Below are 19,927 nucleotides of genomic sequence, written 5' to 3'. Positions count from 1 at the left end.
ACTGTAGTTTTTAGACTCAATGACAGACTCTGTCATCTCATCCCCATTTCTGTTCCCACTCATGAACACACCACAAGGGGAAAACAACTTTTAAAGGGAAAGAAAAGGAAACTAAAATGTTTTAGTGTAACCTGCAAAGGTCCAAAAATTTGGAATGAGCTTGGTAGTGCTATAAAAGAGTCTGGATCTCTCTCAATTTAAAAAAAAAGATTAAAAAAAATTATTATTAAATTATGTTTCTTGTTAAAAATTTTTATGTACTAATACCTGATGTATTTTTTTATAAGAATATATTTGTATCTAGGAGATCTTTTTTTTTTTTTTTTTTCTTATTTAGGTTATAGGGATATAAGGTTATTATACTGTATGTATATGTATTATATGTGTAATTTATAGTCGTTCTGCTGTGTGTGACTGGGCCCCTATTCATAAGCTACAGTAGCTTCTGGGGAGCCCCATTTTACAAACCTCGATTATTATCTGTATTTGTGTTTTTTAATTATTTGTAAATAAACTCAAACTCAACTCAATTAAAGTATTTCTGAAGTGAATTTGAATTTGACCTATTACTCCCCTTATTGAACCATGAATTCATGATCTAGTTGACATCCACATCATTACGTCTGAAAACAAAGGTTGTGCACATGTAGTATTTATGCATTCCAAGCAAGCCCATTAGGTGGAGAAATGAAGTGAGGAGGTGGGATGAGGGAACACTGAGCCACTAACCTCTCACTGATGTCCCCTTCTCCCTCCTGGCTCAAGGAAAAGAAAAGGGGATAAGGAAGAAAAGACAGTAAGAAAAAGGGTGAAAAAATCGGCTGTGTGCCAGTAATAGAAAAATAGTAGAACTCATGTAGGTCAATAAGATTCCTGTATACAAATACAACAAGAGATGCGTTTCCACCAGCAGGAGTTCAGGGTAAATCAGGCCAGACTGTCTCCATGTGTCTCCATGACACTGTAGTGCCAAGAACCATTGACTGAAAAATAGTAGAGCTAACCACCAGGTGGCGGTAAATAGGATTTCTTGGTGTTCGCTAGCTGCTAGCAGCTTAAAATGAAACGAAAAAGAATACATCAAAAGAATAAAGAGAAGAAAAAATACATAAACATGGATGCCACTTGAGTTTTTGTTTGCTTTAAAAAAAAAAAAACCTACTCTATGGCCGTAGCGATTGACATTAAAAGGCCCCCCTGCACCTTAATATTGCAGTGATATGGCAACAAGACCTGAACTGATTCGCCGGTCCATCTATCTTGGATCTTGTAATGACTAACTTCATTACATTTACTTATAGGAAAATGTCTCTGGTCTAAATGCTTAAAGGGGACCTATTATGGCATCTAATACCTATTTTAAACAGGCCTTGAATGTCTTAAAAACAAGCTTTTGATTGTTTTTGCTAAATAAATTAGAAATTCAGCCTCTAAACCATGTCTTTATCTTCCCATTCTCTAACCTCATTATCTATGCAGGATTCTGAGTGGGCGGGGCTATGATAATGAGGCTCTGTGCTGATTGGCTGCCTGAATGACGCGATACACCGCTACGAAAAAATGGCGGAAGCTCCGGCCGGCGGAGTTAGTTGTGGGCGTGGTTTCACGCTCACAACTCCCGTCATTACGTAACGACGGGAGCAGAATCTGAACGGCTCGTAGATCCACATCACACTGGACGGCTCATCCGGGCGGCTGTACAGACTCTGCAGAATTTGGTTGCTTTCCTCCTTCTCTGAGTTGGCAGGCTGAGGGGAGACCACTTTATATATGTTAAAGCAAGAGAAAACCTGTTTTTCATAATAGGTCCCCTTTAAATGATTAATGTTCACATCGGATTGCTTAACAGAATTTAAACATTCCAATCAGCAAAGACCCCTCTCCTCCTACTGGGCCAGTCTTCACCCTGTACAGGTTCCTGAAAGACACTTTTACAGGACCATGGCTGGTGATGGAGACACCCGCAAACAGCCTGGCCCGAAACATCTACCCAGAACTCCCGCTAGTGGAAACGTGTCTCAGGTTGTTGTTTTTTTTTTAGGTAATCTAATAAAAGTAAAACAGGAATAACATTTTAAAAACTGATGAAGAAGCTGAGCTACAATCTGAGCACTGTCCTTTGATCTAGTGTCAATGAGAAGAAGTTGTTTGAACAAATGAGCTACTTATTTTAAACAAATCGTTGCATATTTTGACATATGGATTTACTGACTGATTTAAAACACAAGGAAAGATATTTTAAGTTTAAACACTTTTCTTGATCTTACAGTGTATATCAGAAGAAAGAAAGAAAGAAAGAAAGTTAAAGTGAACTCAGTAATCCCTACCCTGGCTGTGAGGGAAAGTATTGTTGAGCTGTTCCATCACTTCCTCCAGGCCACTTGCATCTTGGGAAAGGCTGGACAGCTCATCATCACCTGGAAATAAAAATGACACTGGTTTATCACCCAGTATTCATAGTTGGTAAATATATTCACAGAAGCATTGGTTTCATGTTTTGGCACTGTGAACTTCAGACACGAGCACCGAAAGATCCTGCGTGTTCGTTTGTCTGGTGCACCATAAAAAAAACCATAGAAATAAAATCAAAGTTAAAGCTAGGGTCTACGATCTTGAGTTTAAAAAAAAAAAGACACAGCGGCGCTGGATTGAAATCACTATAAAAGTCCATTGGAAAACAAATACAATGCAGAGCCGTGTGTGTTGGTGTTTGTTCGTGTCTGCGTGAGAAAAACAAGAAAACACCAAGATACAACAATGGAATCACAGGTAAGATACCATGTTACTCATTCAAATGTCCAAAGATGCGAATTGTCGAGACTGTCGGATCCAGTGGTCCTTCGTGTTGCCGTACTTTGGGAGGCGGGGACTAAGTGAGGACTGTCCAATCACTGACATTCAAGCAGATTGACCAATAGGCGCCGTTCGGGCCGAATGGCGCCTATTGGTTGACTTCTTTGCAGGATTACAGCAGATAGAAGAAATATTTTCTTTTGGTTCTTTTTGCTAATCATATTTCATAGCTAACACTATTGGGCCATAACAACCTTATAAATGATTTTGATAAAAATGTACGATATGTAAAATCGTAGACCCTAGCTTTAATATAAGCTTTTATCATATCATGCACAATGCTTTCTGGCCGAAAGTACACTTTTCTCAAACCACAAAGGTAGGAGAGAAATCCACACGGTGGTCATGGATCCAGTAGTATTTATACTAAAAAGGGAGGTGTTTTTTGTACGTAAACCTATCCATTAAATATCCATTTAAAGTGCAAAAAAAAGAAAGAAATTGCAAATGCTCAAGCAGTAAACAAATTATTTTAGCTTGTCTGATTTATTCTGTCACCAGACACACAGCTTGCCATTAAGCACCCGGCATTTTTCAGGTATTTCATGACAAACCGTGTCCGATAACAGAGAAACCAAACAAGCTATAGTAAATATAGATAATATGAACTTCATTGAACTAATATAACATTTAGAAATTTAAGCTGAAATGTCCAGCATTTTCTCTAAAGAAAAGTTAATTTCGTTCAGAAGTTTTCAAAACTACTGGGACTACTGGGATTAAAGTTCACCAGGCAAAAATGTAATGATGAAGAAAAAAAAATAAAAAAATCGATCTTTAGACATAAAAAATCGATTTTTAGGAATTAATATGAGAATCGATTTAGAATCAGAAAATCGATTTTTTCAACACAGGCCTACATCCTAGTCATAAAACAGGAGTTGACCCTGCAACTACAGAAAAACCACCAGGGTACAATCTTCAGAAAAACAGAAAAACCCTTCAAACTCTTAAACAATTTAATAAAATCCTAACAGAACACATATACAAAAACAGTGCATTCTAGTCATTCAACATTGCGAAGTTCAACAGATTCAGATTTTTACAAGCTGTAAAAATCAGAATCTTTAAATAAATTCTATTTGTATCCTCTCTGTTTATTGAAGGGTGGCTGAGTATGTCAGCGTGAGTGTGTCTGCTCCTACCCATGGTATCAGTAGTCTGGCTGGCAGCCACGCGGAGGACAGGCAGGGAGGAGTCGGAGCGCTGGGAGGACGTGGAGGGAGAGGACAGCGCTGTGCCGTTCACCTTGGAGTCCGTCTAAAACACGCACACACACAAACACATTAGCCATCAAACAGCATCAGAGCTGTATTACAGAACTTAATTCATTTCCCATTGGGGATTAATTACGAATTTTAAATTTGAATTGAATTAATCTATCATTATTCATTAATAAAAAGACTTAGACTTCCAGGTTGGGCAGCAAATTGACGTGTCAGGTTTAAGAATGGTCTAACATTTTCAAAATTTTAGACAAATCTACATAGAAAACGTATAAAAAATCTTTTGGGGAAATATAAATGAAGGCAAGCTCAGTCTCGAAGGCCAGAATAGCCAGAAGAAACAGTGACAAGATTAAAAAGTAACAGTACCGGAGCGCTAACTCCTACCTGGTATTTTACATCTTTGGTTCAAGTGACGTATAAAAGCACTTGAACCATTTTTGAAATGTCTATCTTCAACTACAGGAGATGACTAACCATCCAGTGCCAGGAGTCAGAAATCTCTTTTGTAATTTCCTCTTTTTTTTTGTTAATTCACTGAGCATTGTTAATTGTGCTCTGGAGTAAGTAGAGAAGCCAAAGAACCCCTCTTCCTAACGAAAATAATTTTCTTATTCCTCACAGGAGTATTGTGAGTGAGAGGAAACTTTGCTAGTGGATGGTTTACTGGCCCCGTCAGGTAACTGACTGTGATCAGATATTCAGCTGCTAGATTAACTCGGTCAAGTCAATAAACCACAGTTACACTACTTCTCTGTTTTTCAAGCAGGGAGAGTCAGACCTTGTGAGTATGAATGTATTTAATCATTTATTTATTCTTAAATGTTGCTAAACCTATTACTACGCACTATGTATTTGATAACATTGCTCCTCTTGTATACTGTATGTTGTGCATACTCGGAGTTGAGGACCAATGCAGTACCCGTCTTCTTTCAGCTTTGTCAGTGGGATCATAAAGCCCGGTTCCAAATTTAGGGTGCTTTCACACTTGTGGCCCGTTTGTTTTGTTCCGATTCAGGGGCTAAATCGATACAGTTGTTTCGTTTCTCGTTTGTGGGGTATGTGTTCACAAGGCAACCGTCTGTAGCGGTTGTATCATCTCAAGTTTTTTACTCGAGTAAAAGTATAAAAGTACTGGTTTCAAAACTACTTAAAGTATAAAAGTAAAAGTAATGTAAGGGGGAAAAGCCATTAAGGACAAAAGCCATTGAAAATGAATGCATCTTAAAATAATGCAAATATATTAAAGAACCATATATGTGTACTATTGAGCATTAACATGTGTTTCAGAGAGCAGGAGATATGATGACTAGTTGCCTATAAGTATTGTAATGGTGCAAAAAGTCAAACTTCAGAGCATGTTATCTTTTATCCTAACCTTTATTGGAATGTACATCCAAGTTTAGTTGCAGGAATCTGAGGGAACGGATGTAAGAACAAAACTGGACAAGAACATCTGAAACAACCACAACCAAATTCACTCTATCCGGATGGAGCAATTTAACTGGATAGTTTTTATTTAAAGGCCCAAATGAAATAGAGTAACGAGGCTGTTTTTAAAATGTAAGGAGTAAAAAGTACAGATAATTGTGTGAAAATGTAAGGAGTAAAAGTAAAAAGTCGTCTGAAAAATAATTACTCCAGTGAAGTATAGATAACCAAAATTTCTACTTAAGTAAGGTAACGAAGTATTTGTACTTCGTTACTTGACACCTCTGCTTTCGGTGTACATTCTTAGGTGGGGAGCCAAGCCACTTTAGGATTGATAAAGACATTCATACACTCTTTGTCAAACATACCACCACCTTGTATGCAAAGAGCTTGTCCTGCATCTGCAGGAGGGGTGTACCTGCTCCAGTAGCTGCCGCAACCTGTGCAGCTGAGACTCCAGCTGTTTGTTGTGATCTTCCAGGATCTGCATGCGTGCTTCCAATCGCCCTTTGTGTTGTCGCAGTAGTTTGGCCTCTGCGATGAGCTCAGCGTCTCGCGCGCTCTGTGGTGACATCGGGAGCATTTCAGGCGGTGAAGGCAACGGGGATAAACCCTTCCTGTCGTGCGCCTTTTTCAGCCGGTCATACTCAGACTGCAACTTCCTGTACAGGGGAACAGAGAGAAATGGACATGCTACCATCTGCTCCGACAAGTACCGGTATACAAAATCTCAGCATGGTAAAAGAAAACATTGCAAAAGACATAAATGAAACGTTGGGTTACTTAATGTAATTGCTGGTTTATGACAGAGTGAGGTGTTTCCCTATGGGAATCACTATGGCAACTGTGCAAGAATTAGACTTCCATTATGCATTTTCTATGTATAATCTATTTTTTTTGTATACCATACAATGGCGTCCTCTACTAGCTAGTGGTAAATGGTGTTTCTGAGGAACTTTTATGGGGCGAAAAACAGCCCAGTAGTAGGAGAGGTACTCAAGTCACTAAACATTAGGAAAACAAATTTCATTCTTAGTCACAATTACAAGAAACACACTGAGAATTTAACAGTGATGATTGATAATGTTTCAATAGCTAAGGTTAAATTGACTCGTTTTCTTGGTGTGCTAATTGATGAAAACCTACCATGGAAACCTCATATTTCACTAATTTCATCTAAAATTGCAAAAAACATTGGGATAATTGGGAAAAATCCGTTATCTCCTCAACACAAAGGTTTCACTCAAACTTTATTATGACTCTATGATTTATCCCTTTTTTAGTTACTACAACATTGCTTGGGCCTGTACTCAAACAAAATTATAACCAATTCTTAGGTTGCAAAATCGAGTGGTGAGAATCATTGATTCTTCGCCTCTAAGAAATCACTCGTTACCTTTGTTTCGTAAATTTGGCATTAATATCTTTAATATCTATCAGATTAATAACCTCCAAATTGCTCAATTTGTCTATGGTTCTTTAAATAAAACTCTTCCTAACTTTTTTTACAATTACTTTTCCCCGAACAATGAATTTCATAATTATTCAACTCGTAAAGCATTAAAGCAACTATTTCATCTCAATTTGAGAATAATAATTTGGAATTAACTTCCTCCCCACCTTGTCAAACTTTCTCATGAATTATTTAAAAAATCTGTGAAACATATTTAGCTATATAAATAGCTTAATAATATGATGTAAACTTCTACTTCCTCACATTTGTCTTTTTTCCTCATTTTTATACAGTATTGTAGTTTTTTTTTCTATCCTTTGTCTTTTCTATTTGTTTGGGTATGTACTTTTATCTTTTCTTTGTGTGTGCGTGCGAGTGTGCAGTGTGTGAGCGTGCTGTACGCGGGGGTGTATGTGTGTGTGCTGTGTTTGATATGCATTTACAGGACTGTCTCAGAAAATTAGAATATTGTGATTTTCTGTAATGCAATTACAAAAACAAAAATGTTATACATTCTGGATTCATTACAAATCAACTGAAATATTGGCTGGTTTACAGCTTAAGAAAACTCAAATATCCTATCTAAAAAAATTAGAATATTCTGGGAATCTTAATCTTAAACTGTAAACCATAATCAGCAATATTAAAATAATAAAAGGCTTGCAATATTTCAGTTGATTTGTAATGAATCCAGAATGTATGACATTTTAGTTTTTTTAATTGCATTACAGAAAATAAAGAACTTTATCACAATATTCTAATTTTCTGAGACAGTCCTGTATGTCCATGATAATATCCATTTTTATGCTCATTTAAGGAAGTCCTCTTGTCAAGCCCCTAGAGGGTTTTTTGGACCTCCTTGCATATAAACTGTCTATTGTTTTTTTTATGGTAATTGTATTACTGACTTTTTAATATGTGCTAAATAAAAAAATCTATCAAAGGTGGCCAACAGGAACCTCCTGGTGAGGGTCATAAGTCTAAACTACATTCAGCACTCTCACGTGAACCTAAATCATGTGACCACAAATCATGTAAGCATTTGGACCAGAGACATCTAAAAGTTCTTGTTTTGCTCTACAGTGTCGTGGAGACACGTCAGCTGAAGAGGACGAGGAGACGTGTTAGAGGGCGCTGGCAGCAGGAACTTTGATCAGCTATTAGGTTCATTGGCTGCTCCTTATAGGGGGAAACCTGTGTCCCAACAGAAAATAGACTCATGTGTCTTCCAGCTGTAAAGGTGCGGAGCCCCTTGGATGGGTCGGAGCTCGGTCTACTCGGAGCATAGCCACTTTGTCTTGTTCAGAAGGAATGTCGGGGCAAGATATTTGTGCAGCAGTAAGCTGGGCTACTTTGCACGTTCCTGCGGTTTTACACGCTGGATGTGGCTGTGTTCTGTGTTTTGAAAATGGACAGAGTTAGCCTTGTGGTTCCAGAGGTGAGCAGGCACCTGGAGGACCCAGGTTCAACCCAGTTTCAACCCGGGTTCAACCCAGGTTCCCAGGGTCGGCCCCTGAGCAAGGCCCTTAATGCTCCCCGGGCGCCAGAAAAATTGCAGTCCACTGCTCCTACTGTAACTAATGATGGGTTCAAAGCAGAGGGCTAATTTCGGTGTGTTTGGTGAGAAAAAAAAAATAAAAATCATATATAATAAGAAATACTAGTAACAGAGGGAATCAATTAGGGATTACCGTATTTTCCGCACTATAAGGCGCACCTAAAAGCCTTTCATTTTCTGAAAAACCGGCAGTGCGCCTTATATATGATTATTACGTTAATTTCTGTTACTGTAGTCAGGGGGATTGTAGCTACTGTAGTTGGTGTCGCCGAAGTAATGGCGCTAAAAACGTCAGGAATCGTCACGGACGTTCAAGACAACAGCAGCGACGCCGACTCGCATCATGGCGACTTTGAAGAGACGGAGGAAAGCTGGTTTTTATTTTGTTAATAAAGTTTGACATACGGTACTTTTCTTCTTGTTTTTTTTTTTTTGCATTTGCTGTAGGATTTTGTAGCATTTCCTGTAGCGCAGCTCCATCAGGTAGATACGTAACTTAACCCCAGCCACTATAGTACGGTATTTTACCATATATTTAGTGCGCCTTATAATGCGGTGCTCCTTATAATGCGGAAAATACGGTAATAAGGTGCTATTTCTTTGAATTTCAAGGCTGGTACATGGCTCCACTGATACATGGTAAATGTCATCCTTTTGTACTTTTGTAGTCATTTCTCTTTTGTATAATTTTATTTAGTCTAGGAAGAAAAAAAAAGACTAGATAAGACTGTTCCAGTTGGAACTAAAAACTCAACACCTTTTCAGGCTGGTGGTTTAAAGTGTGATATACAAAAATAAATAATACATAGAAAATACAATAAAAATATATAAGGGAAGACCAATTCTTGCACAAAACAGACAATGAAATATTTCATAAGGATGGCAATAAGAATGGAAATGAAGTTACAAGTTTGATGTAAAAAAGATCCAACTACTTCATGGTCATTTTTATAGTTTACTAGAGTTATATGAACTATTATTGTGAAATGCTTAAATACAGTATAGAGCAATTAATGTCAATTGCTCTATATTGTATTTATAATCTTTACGTATGGTTTATATGCCTTCATTTCTAGGATGTTTTATTTTTGTAAAAAGTGGTGAAAAATATTGCTTTTTCTCACATTTACTTTTGTAATTCTAGCAGATAATAGAAAGATGTCAAATACTGACCTGTTCTCCTGCTCCAGGTCATTGAGGACCCTCTCTAGCTCTCCCTTCTCCTCGGTTTCCATGGAGATGAGGATTTGGGCAGGGCTGCGGGGCTGACTGAGAGGAGAGCCCTGGTTCAGAGACTGGCAGTAGTGCTGGATCAACATGTGCTCGTCATCGCTGCAGACACAAACACACGCAATTCACACCCACCAATGAAAGGCAAACACACACACACACACACACACAGAGGAAATGGGAGAGAGAAAAAAGAAAACAGAAAGTGAGTGTGAGAGCAGCAGCTCTGGACTTAAATCCAGATGGAGGACATAATGCACAACCAGGGACACTGAGAGGGCCGACAGATTTATCCTAGATGCCGATGGAAAGATGGATTTTGAAGAGAGTGAAATGGCAATACATTGTTAACCAAGTGACGAGACACAAGTGTCTAAGGATTTTAATTAAGCCAGGTATCTTAATGTGCCTGCCTTTATCTTAACCGGATGTACTTTGGTTAAGTTAGAAAGTTAAAAGGAACAAAAGATATATTCTATTAAAAAAAAAGAAATTCTCCTCATGATGAACTGTAAGTAAACGCATGGACATTAGCTCTTTAAATCTACTTGACTTAACTTGACTACTTAAAGCATTTTCATCAACCAACAAGTCATGCTGATCTGTTACCCTTTTCTATGTTAACTTGCAATTTTAATTACAGGTTTGTCTTTGCAAATCCAATTCTGTGCATTTCTTTCAGACTTTATCATTTTAAATTCTACTATCCCTGAAAGAAAGTGTGTATTACAGAAAGAATGGACAAGAAAGGACCTTCGGACACCAGTCCATGCACTATGTGCTTTGTACTGAACTGTAAACTTGTGAAGGACCAGATCTGAAAAAAGGGAAGTATAAAAGGGCTGCACTTTAATAATTATGTCTATTAAGTAGGGGTGGGAAATATGGCAAAAATATCATAATCACGATTTTTTTAAATAAAATCATGATTTCGAGTTACTGTCACGATGTAGGCAGTGACAGAAAATTATCTTTTTTTTTATTTATCTATTTATTTTTTTTGACAGAAAATGAACTTAACTGACTTGAAGCAGGACAAACTCACAGTAAACTGGATTCATGAGTGTATATTAAAAGGTGATATTTACAGGCTCTAGAAAGGAGGCAGTCACATTAAGAATATCTAAAATCAGATTTTTACAGGTCACGGGTCTTTGTTGTTGGTGATTAAAATTACATTTCGAAACAAGAAAAGGGTTGTTTAAACAGACTTAGAGAATATTTATGATATAAAAAACCCGATGTTGGCTGCACCTTGAATAACGTCTTTTTTGAATAGCATAATTTCCTCGCAGACACTGCTACAAAAACGAGTTAAAATATGCATTCTTACTTTTTTCTTACAAATAACGTTGTCAGCAAATAAACAGGATAGCTATAATACACATACCAAAACCAGTCGGTGCAAACAAAAATAACGGATACAGCCAGTCATTATGCTAAGAAGAAAAAGAACAGATGCCATTCTCACATGCTTTCATTGGGTGAGATACTGTCATTCAGATACGAGCCGTTACGGTTCTCCATTTCTGCTAACCTGTGAAAGGGAAAAAACAAAACAGTCAGTCAGTGCGTTTACTGTACATGGGAAGTGTAATTCCTCTTTAATTCAGAATTAAAATTAAATCCGATTTAAAATGAGTAAAAATGACCATGTAAACACCTAATTCCGAATGAAAATGGCCATTCCGAATTAAACTTAATTCCGAGGTAAGTGGCTGGTTTATTCCGATTTTAAATCCGAATAGAATAATTCCGTGATAATGTATACACTCATTCCGCATTAAATTAATTCTGGTCTTTCTGCGCTGCTCGTTCCCTCGCCCGTCTGTCTCCATGACACTTATATTCCGCGCTGGGCTTGTTTTGGAAACAAAGTTTCAAGATGGCAGCACGCAGTAAACGCTGGTCAAGAGCAGAGACCATTTATTTAATAAATAGCTATGCAGGGACGTAGGCCGGGATTCTGTTGGTGGACTTCAGCTCGGTGTTCAACACCATCATCCCAGCCATCCTCCACTGCAAACTCACACAGCTCACTGTGTCCTCCTCCACCCGTCGGTGGATTTGTAATTTTCTGACTGACAGGAAGCAGCAGGTCAGACTGAGTAGCAACACTTCCAGCACCCGGACTATCAGCACTGGAGCCCCCAGGGGTGTGTGTTAAACTGCTGAAGTTTGCAGACGACACAACTGTCATCGGCCTCATCCGGGACGATGAGGATGAGTACAGACGAGAGGTTGAATTGCTGGTGTGGTCAGAACAATCTGAAGCTGAACAAAGCTGTGGAGATGACAGGCCTTCGCACTGTAAGTGCTCGGGCCCTAATAACTCTCAAACAGTTACTTATGTGTATATACATATATCTATATATTTTTTTAACCTACTGTTTTTATTTTTCACCTTTTTTTGTATTATTGTTCTTCCTTATGTTTATATTCCCATTCTTCTTTTTTTTCCACTTAAGAGGGCAAAGTGAACCGAAGGCAAATTCCTTGTTTGTGCTGACATACCTTGCCATAAAAGTGATTCTGATTCTGATATTCAATACAATCTTCATCATTTATGGCAACTCAGGTTTTTTCCAGTTTGCAGCCTTATGTTTGCCCCCCAAGTAATGTGGTTCCATACCCACAGTAGCACATATGTCAACAAACTGTACAGTAAATGGTGGGTTCAAGATATCCACTGTGTTTTTAAGTCATAATGACCATTATGTACTTTATTATGATTTGTACTACCGGTAATTAAAAATTGTATTAAAAATGGCTCTCACAAACCTCCTGCCAGCAGAAGTTTTATGTTTTATGTACAGCGCTTTGTGTTGCATTTTTTACTTGCATGAAAAGCGCTATACAAATAAAGATTGATTTGATTTGATACCCATGTCTTACAGAATGCTGTTTGTTTGTTTTTTTTGCACAGGCTGTACTAATAAATTTAGTTTTTTATGGGATGCTGGTTCATGGACAAAATAAAGAATCTTTAAGTCTCTACTATTTTTGAATGGCAGGTCCTTTGTTGCGCGACGTATACCTTCCGGAGACATGTGCAAGATCACAGTGAAGAGAATGAGTGCAATGGATACTTTTTTGAGGTAATTTTGTGCTGATAATTACCTTACATCACCTACTACACATTAACAACCTGTTATTTGTTTATGGCTTTGTCTTTCATGTTTTTTGTTGAAAAACTGCAGTAGTCATTTTATCCAAATTCAATAACATAAAATCAAAATAGTGCGTTTCTTACAGAATGCTGTTGAGGTCATTATCAGTTACATTTGTAAGACTTAAGGCTCAGTTATGGTTCTGCGTCACACCAACGCAGAGCACACGCCGCAGCCGTGACGCCGTGCTGAACCCTTCGGACTTCTCCGTCTCTCCATTTGGTCGCGGTGCAATACCCCCCGCGGCCACTAGTTAGCGATCTTTTTCTGAATGGTTTATCCGACTTTTTCCGGTCACAGTAAATCAAAGAGATAAGGACAACTATTGTGCAAAAAACAAAAACAAAAAAAATCACACATAAACGAAGAAAAGAGCCCTGGAAGTTCACTACTGATTCAAACCGGAAACCGGAAATGCTTCGCTTTCAAACGAACCAATCACAGCCCTCTCGGTCTGCGAGTGGACGGCGTCTCCTCGACGCGTAGTTACAATTTTCAGGAGGTGCACATCAGAGATGGCGCAGGTGACGGCGTGTCCTCTGCGTCGATCCAAACCACACGCCGTAGGCACGGCGCCATTTTGACGCAGAAGCATAACTGAGCCTTTAGGATAGCAGCAAAGAACGTAAAAGAAGTGGGACGGGGTAAGGACTGTTTCACCGTGTCCATTTTGCAACTTTTGAAAATACATTGTGAGGACCTGCCAAATAAAGATAATATATTACCGGTTGGCGTAGTGTTCGATCCGAGTGTGTGTGTCATCATGTGAGAGCTGCGGAGATGATCCAGGCCTGTGAAAAACAAACAAAAAGGGACAGACCTCATGGGTTCCAGTGAGGAAAGTTTAATTATTCTTAACACACACACACACGCACACGCACACACACACACTAATAAATAACAATTCAACATCGGCCATTTGGGTTTCTGATAATGTCTCCTTTTTTTCGGTTTAATGCGCAAGTGGGCCGAATGGAATTTGGTTTGGGGGTTGGGGTTCAACTGGGTGTGTCGCTGAGTGGGGAAAAACACTGGAGACGTGGAAGAAGTGGTGGTGATCCATGTGCCTTTGTTTACGGCAGGGGTCGGCAACCCAAAATGTTGAAAGAGCCATATTGGACCAAAAAAATAAAAAACAAATATGTCTGGAGCTGCAAAAAAATAAAAGTCTTGTATAAGCCTTATAATAAAGGCAACACATGCTGTATGTATCTATATTAGTTATATTATTAACATTCAGGCAATGAATGCAAATGATTCGGTCCAAGAAACGTTAAATCCTCTTTTTTCCTCAGTTATTTTTCTCTTTTTCCCTTTGGAAACAATCCCTTTGGCCGGTTTGTTTACAGCAGCCACACAGGTAGAAATGTGTGTCGCAGGCTCTGACATAAATCTTCGTAAACAGAAATGTTGAAATTTAATATTTATTCTACACATTTTCACAGCATTGAAAAACGTTAAGAATGTTTGTGTCATGTTTTTCCTCCTACAGAAACCAAAAATATATTTCCTTCCCCCATCTATTTCCATTTTCAAACATTTTTGAAAAAGCTCCCGGGAGCCACTAGGGCGGCGCTAAAGAGCCGCGGGTTGCCGACCTCCGTTTTGGGGCTACATCTCCTTTGAACTGTGACACAGCAGCTCTGTTTATCAGAATCAGAATCAGAAAAAGTTTTATTGCCAAGTATGTTACTGGACATACGAGGAATTCGTTTTTTTTTTATCGTAGTTGTGATACAAAAGATTTTTCTAAAATAATATATTCACGGTAAGTGATTCAGTGAGTTGAATGAAAGAGCGGTCCAACAAGGTGCAGGTGATCACAGTGCGAGTTTCCAAAGGGCGAGCTGAGCATTAATGTAACTCAAAGAGTGCAGGTGAAGTGTCATGAGAGAGATGGGGTGTGTATGTGGGGGAGAGGAAGAGTGTCAGGGTGGGTTCCGGGCCTGGTTAATAAGGCTAGTGGCAGATGGGGAAAAAACTGTTTTTGTGGCGTGAGGTTTTGTTCCTGGTGGACCGCAGCCTCCTGCCAGAGGAGAGAGTCTCAAAGAGTTTGTGACTGGAGTGGGAGGGATCGGACAGAAGGAACTCCACGCTTCAGACAACAAGAGATGAAAATAGTTCACGTCCCATCATCATGCAATTCACCATACAAAGTATGGAGAGCTTCCCTCAACTCCGATGTGATGAAGAAAAAAATCTGCGAGTAGCAGAAGACCTCACCTACACGGAGAGACAGTGCAGAGACAAACTCTGGCCAATTGTCAAACAAGCCAGTGACGAAGGGAAAAAAAAAGCAAATGGATCGGCCCGGTGGCCATTATCGATGGTGTAAGACACACTGCATAAGAGATCACTAATGGATCAATAAGGTGATCTAAATAAGTTCATATAAAAGTTATTTAATATTAACAAGGTCCCTTAACTACCTCAGATTACCTCAGGTAACTGTTCAATCAGTAATGACCAATTTAAGTTCACTGTGATACTTAAATTTCAGGTTTATTGGGTAACATGTTAATACCCTAGTTTAAAATATATATTCCTACTAAGGCCACGTTTACACGTAGCCGGGTATTTACAAAAACGGATATTTTCCCCTCTCCGTTTTCAAAAATATCCTCGTTTACACGGACCCGCATGAAAACGCTGGTAATGTCATGCCAGCCAATCAGAATCCTGGAAAAAAACATCAACAAATGACACGTGTAACTTCCAGTTAAGGCTGATTTATGGCATCAGACGCGCTCTGTCCTGAAACACTGAACGCGTTATCGGCCCCACGTTCTACCACGTTCTTTTGATTGACAGCGGAGACTCGCCTTTTAAAAGGCAGATTTATGGTTCCGCGTTATACCAGCGCAGACCTTACGGCGTAGGGTACGCGGCGCACTCACCGAACAGCCGCGTCGCCGCGTACCCTACGCCGTCGATTGTACGCGGAACCATAAATCTGCCTTTATTCACCCGCCCGAGACTCGCCTTTTATTTGCCCCACCAACCGCCTGTGCGCTCCCGAAAGAAACTCCTAAAAGAACTCTTAGACAAGGCGGCAGGAAAAAAATAGAAGCAGGTCTAACGTCCGACCAAAGTGGGGAAAAAAACGAACAAAATAACGGCGTGTGGTGACGCAATCAAACAGCGAACAGCTGGAGTGAGCGGCGTGTTCGTGGTGTTAAAGCAGCAAACATGTCATTACTGGGATGTGGGGAAAAAGCAGAGGACACGAGAAATGATCAAATAGGTACCAGATCTTGTTGGATCCGGCACAAATTAAGCCCTAATAAGATTAAGATAAGATTCTTATTATATCTTATTATTTTATCAGAACCTTCCAGCTCCCTGGCGATCTCCCTACAGCAGCTGCCACTTTATTGAGGTTCTTGTATTGAAATGACTGTTTCCTACAGCGCTTTCAACTTTTTTTTCAACTTTCAACCGGCTTTCAAAGCGAGCGACAGGAAGAAAAAAGAACCAGGGCGTGCAACAAAGTCCAGCTCAAAACGACGCCGCGTCGCTCGCAGCCAGTGTAGACAGTGCAAATAAAAAATAAAGCAATGATGATGACTTGGATTTATATAGCGCCCTTCTAGGCACCCAGAGCGCTTTACAGAGATCATTATTCATCCATACACATTCTCACCAGTGGTGGTAAACTACATCTGTAGCCACAGCTGCCCTGGGGCAGACTGACGGAAGCGTGGCTGCCATATCGCGCCAAACGGCCCCTCCGACCACCACCAACATTCATACACATTCAAACACATTCACACGAGGCAAGCAGGGTAAGGTGTCTTGCCCAAGGACACTACGACAGCAAACTGGGACAGAGCGGGATTCGAACCGCCGACCTTCCGATCATTGGACGACCCGCTCTACCACCTGAGCTACTGCCGCCCCTAGCAATGGAACTGTTTTTGACGCTGACGCTGACGCTCGCGTCGCATGCAGTGTGGACACGGTGACGGAACGAGAGTCTGAGAGAATTTAAAACAGGTAAAATAAAATAAAATATTGACGGTGGCCAAACAAATTGTAAACACAGGTCGCACTCATGACGCTGCTGGTGACGTTTCTGTCGCATAATGTGACGTAAATCTCCGTTTTCCTCCGTTTTATCTGTTTAGACGCAAACGTGAAGACGGAGTTTTTGAAAATCTCCACTTTGGCCGGAGTTTTCAGAAATGATCGTTTTTGGAGACTTTGACCTCCGTTTTCGTGTAAACGCACGGCCAAAACGCATGAAAACGCCTCCGTTTTTGCCCCGTGTAAACGGGGCCAAAGGCACTTGTTGTCCACTGTACAACACGATCACATAATATGATTCATTTAGGTTAAAATTAATATAATGTATGTGATAGTTAAACACTCTACTTCCTACAGTGGTATAATTTACCTACTTAAATAGGCAATTTGCTCACTTCATTTGAGAAAAAAAAAAGATCCTAAAAAGTTTTTTCTTAAAGGTACTCAACATTTAGAGTTCCAAATTCTGCCTATCCTCTTTACATTAACTGACACAGGGTGGAGTGTCATGGGATGAAAAATAAGTTCCATGCGGCAGATGAAGACTAGACAGGTCATATTTCAAGACTTTCAAGACACTAGGCCTATTTAAAAAAACAATAACTAACATTCTACTTTCTACTTATTAACAAGTGAAAAACATTAATGATAATCTGCCCATTTTACCTGGGGTGATGTTTTTATTTCAGCAATTCAAAAGTAGATTACCCTTGAAACAACAAACATTACCCCCTAGAATAAAATGGCATTAGTCCACTATTGTTCCAGAGAACGGAAGTTGTTGGAAAATCACTGTACAATTTCATTTCAAATGGTTCCCATAAAAATGGGAAACTGTAGGAACAAAAAATAAACAATAAAAGAAGTTTACTTTCAATGCAAAAGCAAAACGGTTGAGACATGACAGAGCACTCAATGTGGAGCAATCAGCAAGAGTTGTAAACTCATCACAACTACTAACACTATGACGTCACACAGAAAGTGTTAAATGGGTGGTGGTGAGAGCAAAAGTTGTGTCTGCCTGTTTGCATGTGTATAAGACCGATGGAACAAAGTGCAAATAAAAACAAATCAGGCATGCTTGCAGATGCATGTGTGTATCTGTAGAAAAATACCTGAACATGAGAGACAAAAGTAAGAAGATTGTGTGCGCGTGTGTGTCAGCTACTCACGCATGATCTACAGGCCAGAAGTTGATCAAAGTGACAGGACTGCAAGACAAAAAAATAAATAAAATAAATAAATTAAAGATGATGATGCAAGAACTGGAGAACACTTTAGAACGAGGTATAATGGGGGTGGGGTATGGACAGGATGGGGGCATTGGGAGAGGATGGCACCACACTGAAAAGATCAAAGCACTGTGATAAAATATGAGTTACAGTGCACAATATCTGCTACGGCACACAAATGTACAAAACAAAGCATGGCTACTACCTATAAGGGATTTGCCAGCGTTGCATTTATAAAATATTCACATAACATCCAACATGCTTGCAAAAGAGTGCAGATAGATCAACACATTTATTTTGTGAGACTGTATTAAACCTTGATGTGTGAGCACGTTAATTTGAGGGGAATTCTCTTCAACAGAATTAAGTCTCCAAAAAACCCACCCAATATACAGGACTGTCTCAGAAAGTTAGAATATTGTGATTTTCTGTAATGCAATTACAAAAACAAAAATGTCATACATTCTGGATTCATTACAAATCAACTGAAATATTGCAAGCCTTTTATTATTTTAAATATTGCTGATCATGGCTTAGAGCCATGATCAGCTTGGATTCAAACTTTCCATTTGAATCCAATGTGTTCTGTGTAATCTTGAAGTAGGTCTTAGTGGAAAGGCAAACATTAACTCATTTCAATGCACCTTATTTAACAAAATTAAGCAAAAAAAAGAAAAAAAGAAATACTAGGTACCTCTGTGCAGAGCCGTCTGGGAGATTTGCGAGGCCCTGTGCGAAATGGCTCGGGGGGGCCCTCGCGCGTGAGCGTAGCGAGTGCGCGCGAAATTTTTGGGTTTTTTGGGTCGGATCGGGTGTCTATTTGCGCAATTTTAACTCTCCAATTAGCAAAATACTGGATATCTTCCCCTGCCTCATCATCATTTGACTTGCCTCGACGCGGGGCCCCACGGCTGCTTGAGACCCGGTCGGATTGGTGATTTTTGTGACAAATTTATCAAACGAGCCTTTCAGAGAGGCATTAAACTCTTCCATTTTCTTTAGTTTTTTTCTTTTTTCATCCCCTGATGGAAATTTCCTGAATCTGTCTCGTTCTCTCGACATTGTGTGACAGTTTGTTCCAACTCCACCCGTCTGGATCAGAGCAGCTTGTGTCTGCGCTTGGTCTGATCAGTTGTATTGAACAACAGACACGCGTCATCATTGCACATATATTTTATTGATATGCACAGACTAGTACACATTTAGGTCTGTAATGGAATGTGACTGTTGATATTTATAAGGGAAAAAACGAAAACAAAAAACGAAAAAAAAAAAAAAAAAAATTTTTTTTTTTTTTTTCAAAAACGGCCCATGGCGCGAGGCCCCGTGCGGTCGCACGGTTCGCACACCCCTTGCGGCGGCTCTGCCTCTGTGATTCAATATCTCACAGTTCCATCTTTTGCTTGAAAAACATGTTTCTTGCATGACTTTATACGTTTTTATTATCATTGTGAGGGAATTTTGACACAGTCTTCTTTATAACACTGCTTTAGTTCACTTATCCACAGCTCTCTTATGGTCCCACCACAGCAACTTAGCTCTGCAGAGGTTTGACTTTTAAGGTTTTGTAATAGTTTTGTGTATTAGAAAAGCATGTAGAGAAAATGCAAATCAGGATGGCTCAATGGATGAGTTATTTTCATACCTAGGTTGCTGCAAACAAAGCAACATAAAGCATGTGCATTTTGTTTATACTGTGGCTTTTAACATAGTTCACCAGTAGTTCAAAGTACGTGAGCAGTTGGCAG

General features: G+C 39.4%; 1 protein-coding gene across 3 annotated transcripts in view; it reads right to left on the bottom strand.

Annotated features, from left to right (window-relative positions):
• The window catches only part of dmd (dystrophin), a 361,679-nt gene that overhangs the window by 11,896 nt on the left and 329,856 nt on the right, over positions 1–19,927 (bottom strand). For all 3 annotated transcript variants that reach the window (XM_061715918.1, XM_061715919.1, XM_061715920.1), the window contains 7 exons: positions 18,120–18,158; positions 13,647–13,712; positions 11,223–11,288; positions 9,695–9,853; positions 5,929–6,172; positions 3,999–4,113; positions 2,328–2,417 (listed from right to left, as the gene is read on the bottom strand). In XM_061715918.1, coding sequence (XP_061571902.1) covers positions 2,328–2,417; positions 3,999–4,113; positions 5,929–6,172; positions 9,695–9,853; positions 11,223–11,288; positions 13,647–13,712; positions 18,120–18,158 — 779 coding nt within the window. The remainder of the gene's footprint in view (positions 1–2,327; positions 2,418–3,998; positions 4,114–5,928; positions 6,173–9,694; positions 9,854–11,222; positions 11,289–13,646; positions 13,713–18,119; positions 18,159–19,927) is intronic.

The sequence above is a fragment of the Cololabis saira genome, chromosome 24 (genome assembly GCF_033807715.1).
Source record: "Cololabis saira isolate AMF1-May2022 chromosome 24, fColSai1.1, whole genome shotgun sequence".
NCBI classification, from domain to species: domain Eukaryota; kingdom Metazoa; phylum Chordata; class Actinopteri; order Beloniformes; family Belonidae; genus Cololabis; species Cololabis saira.
This window is presented reverse-complemented; position numbering and strand designations above follow the sequence as displayed.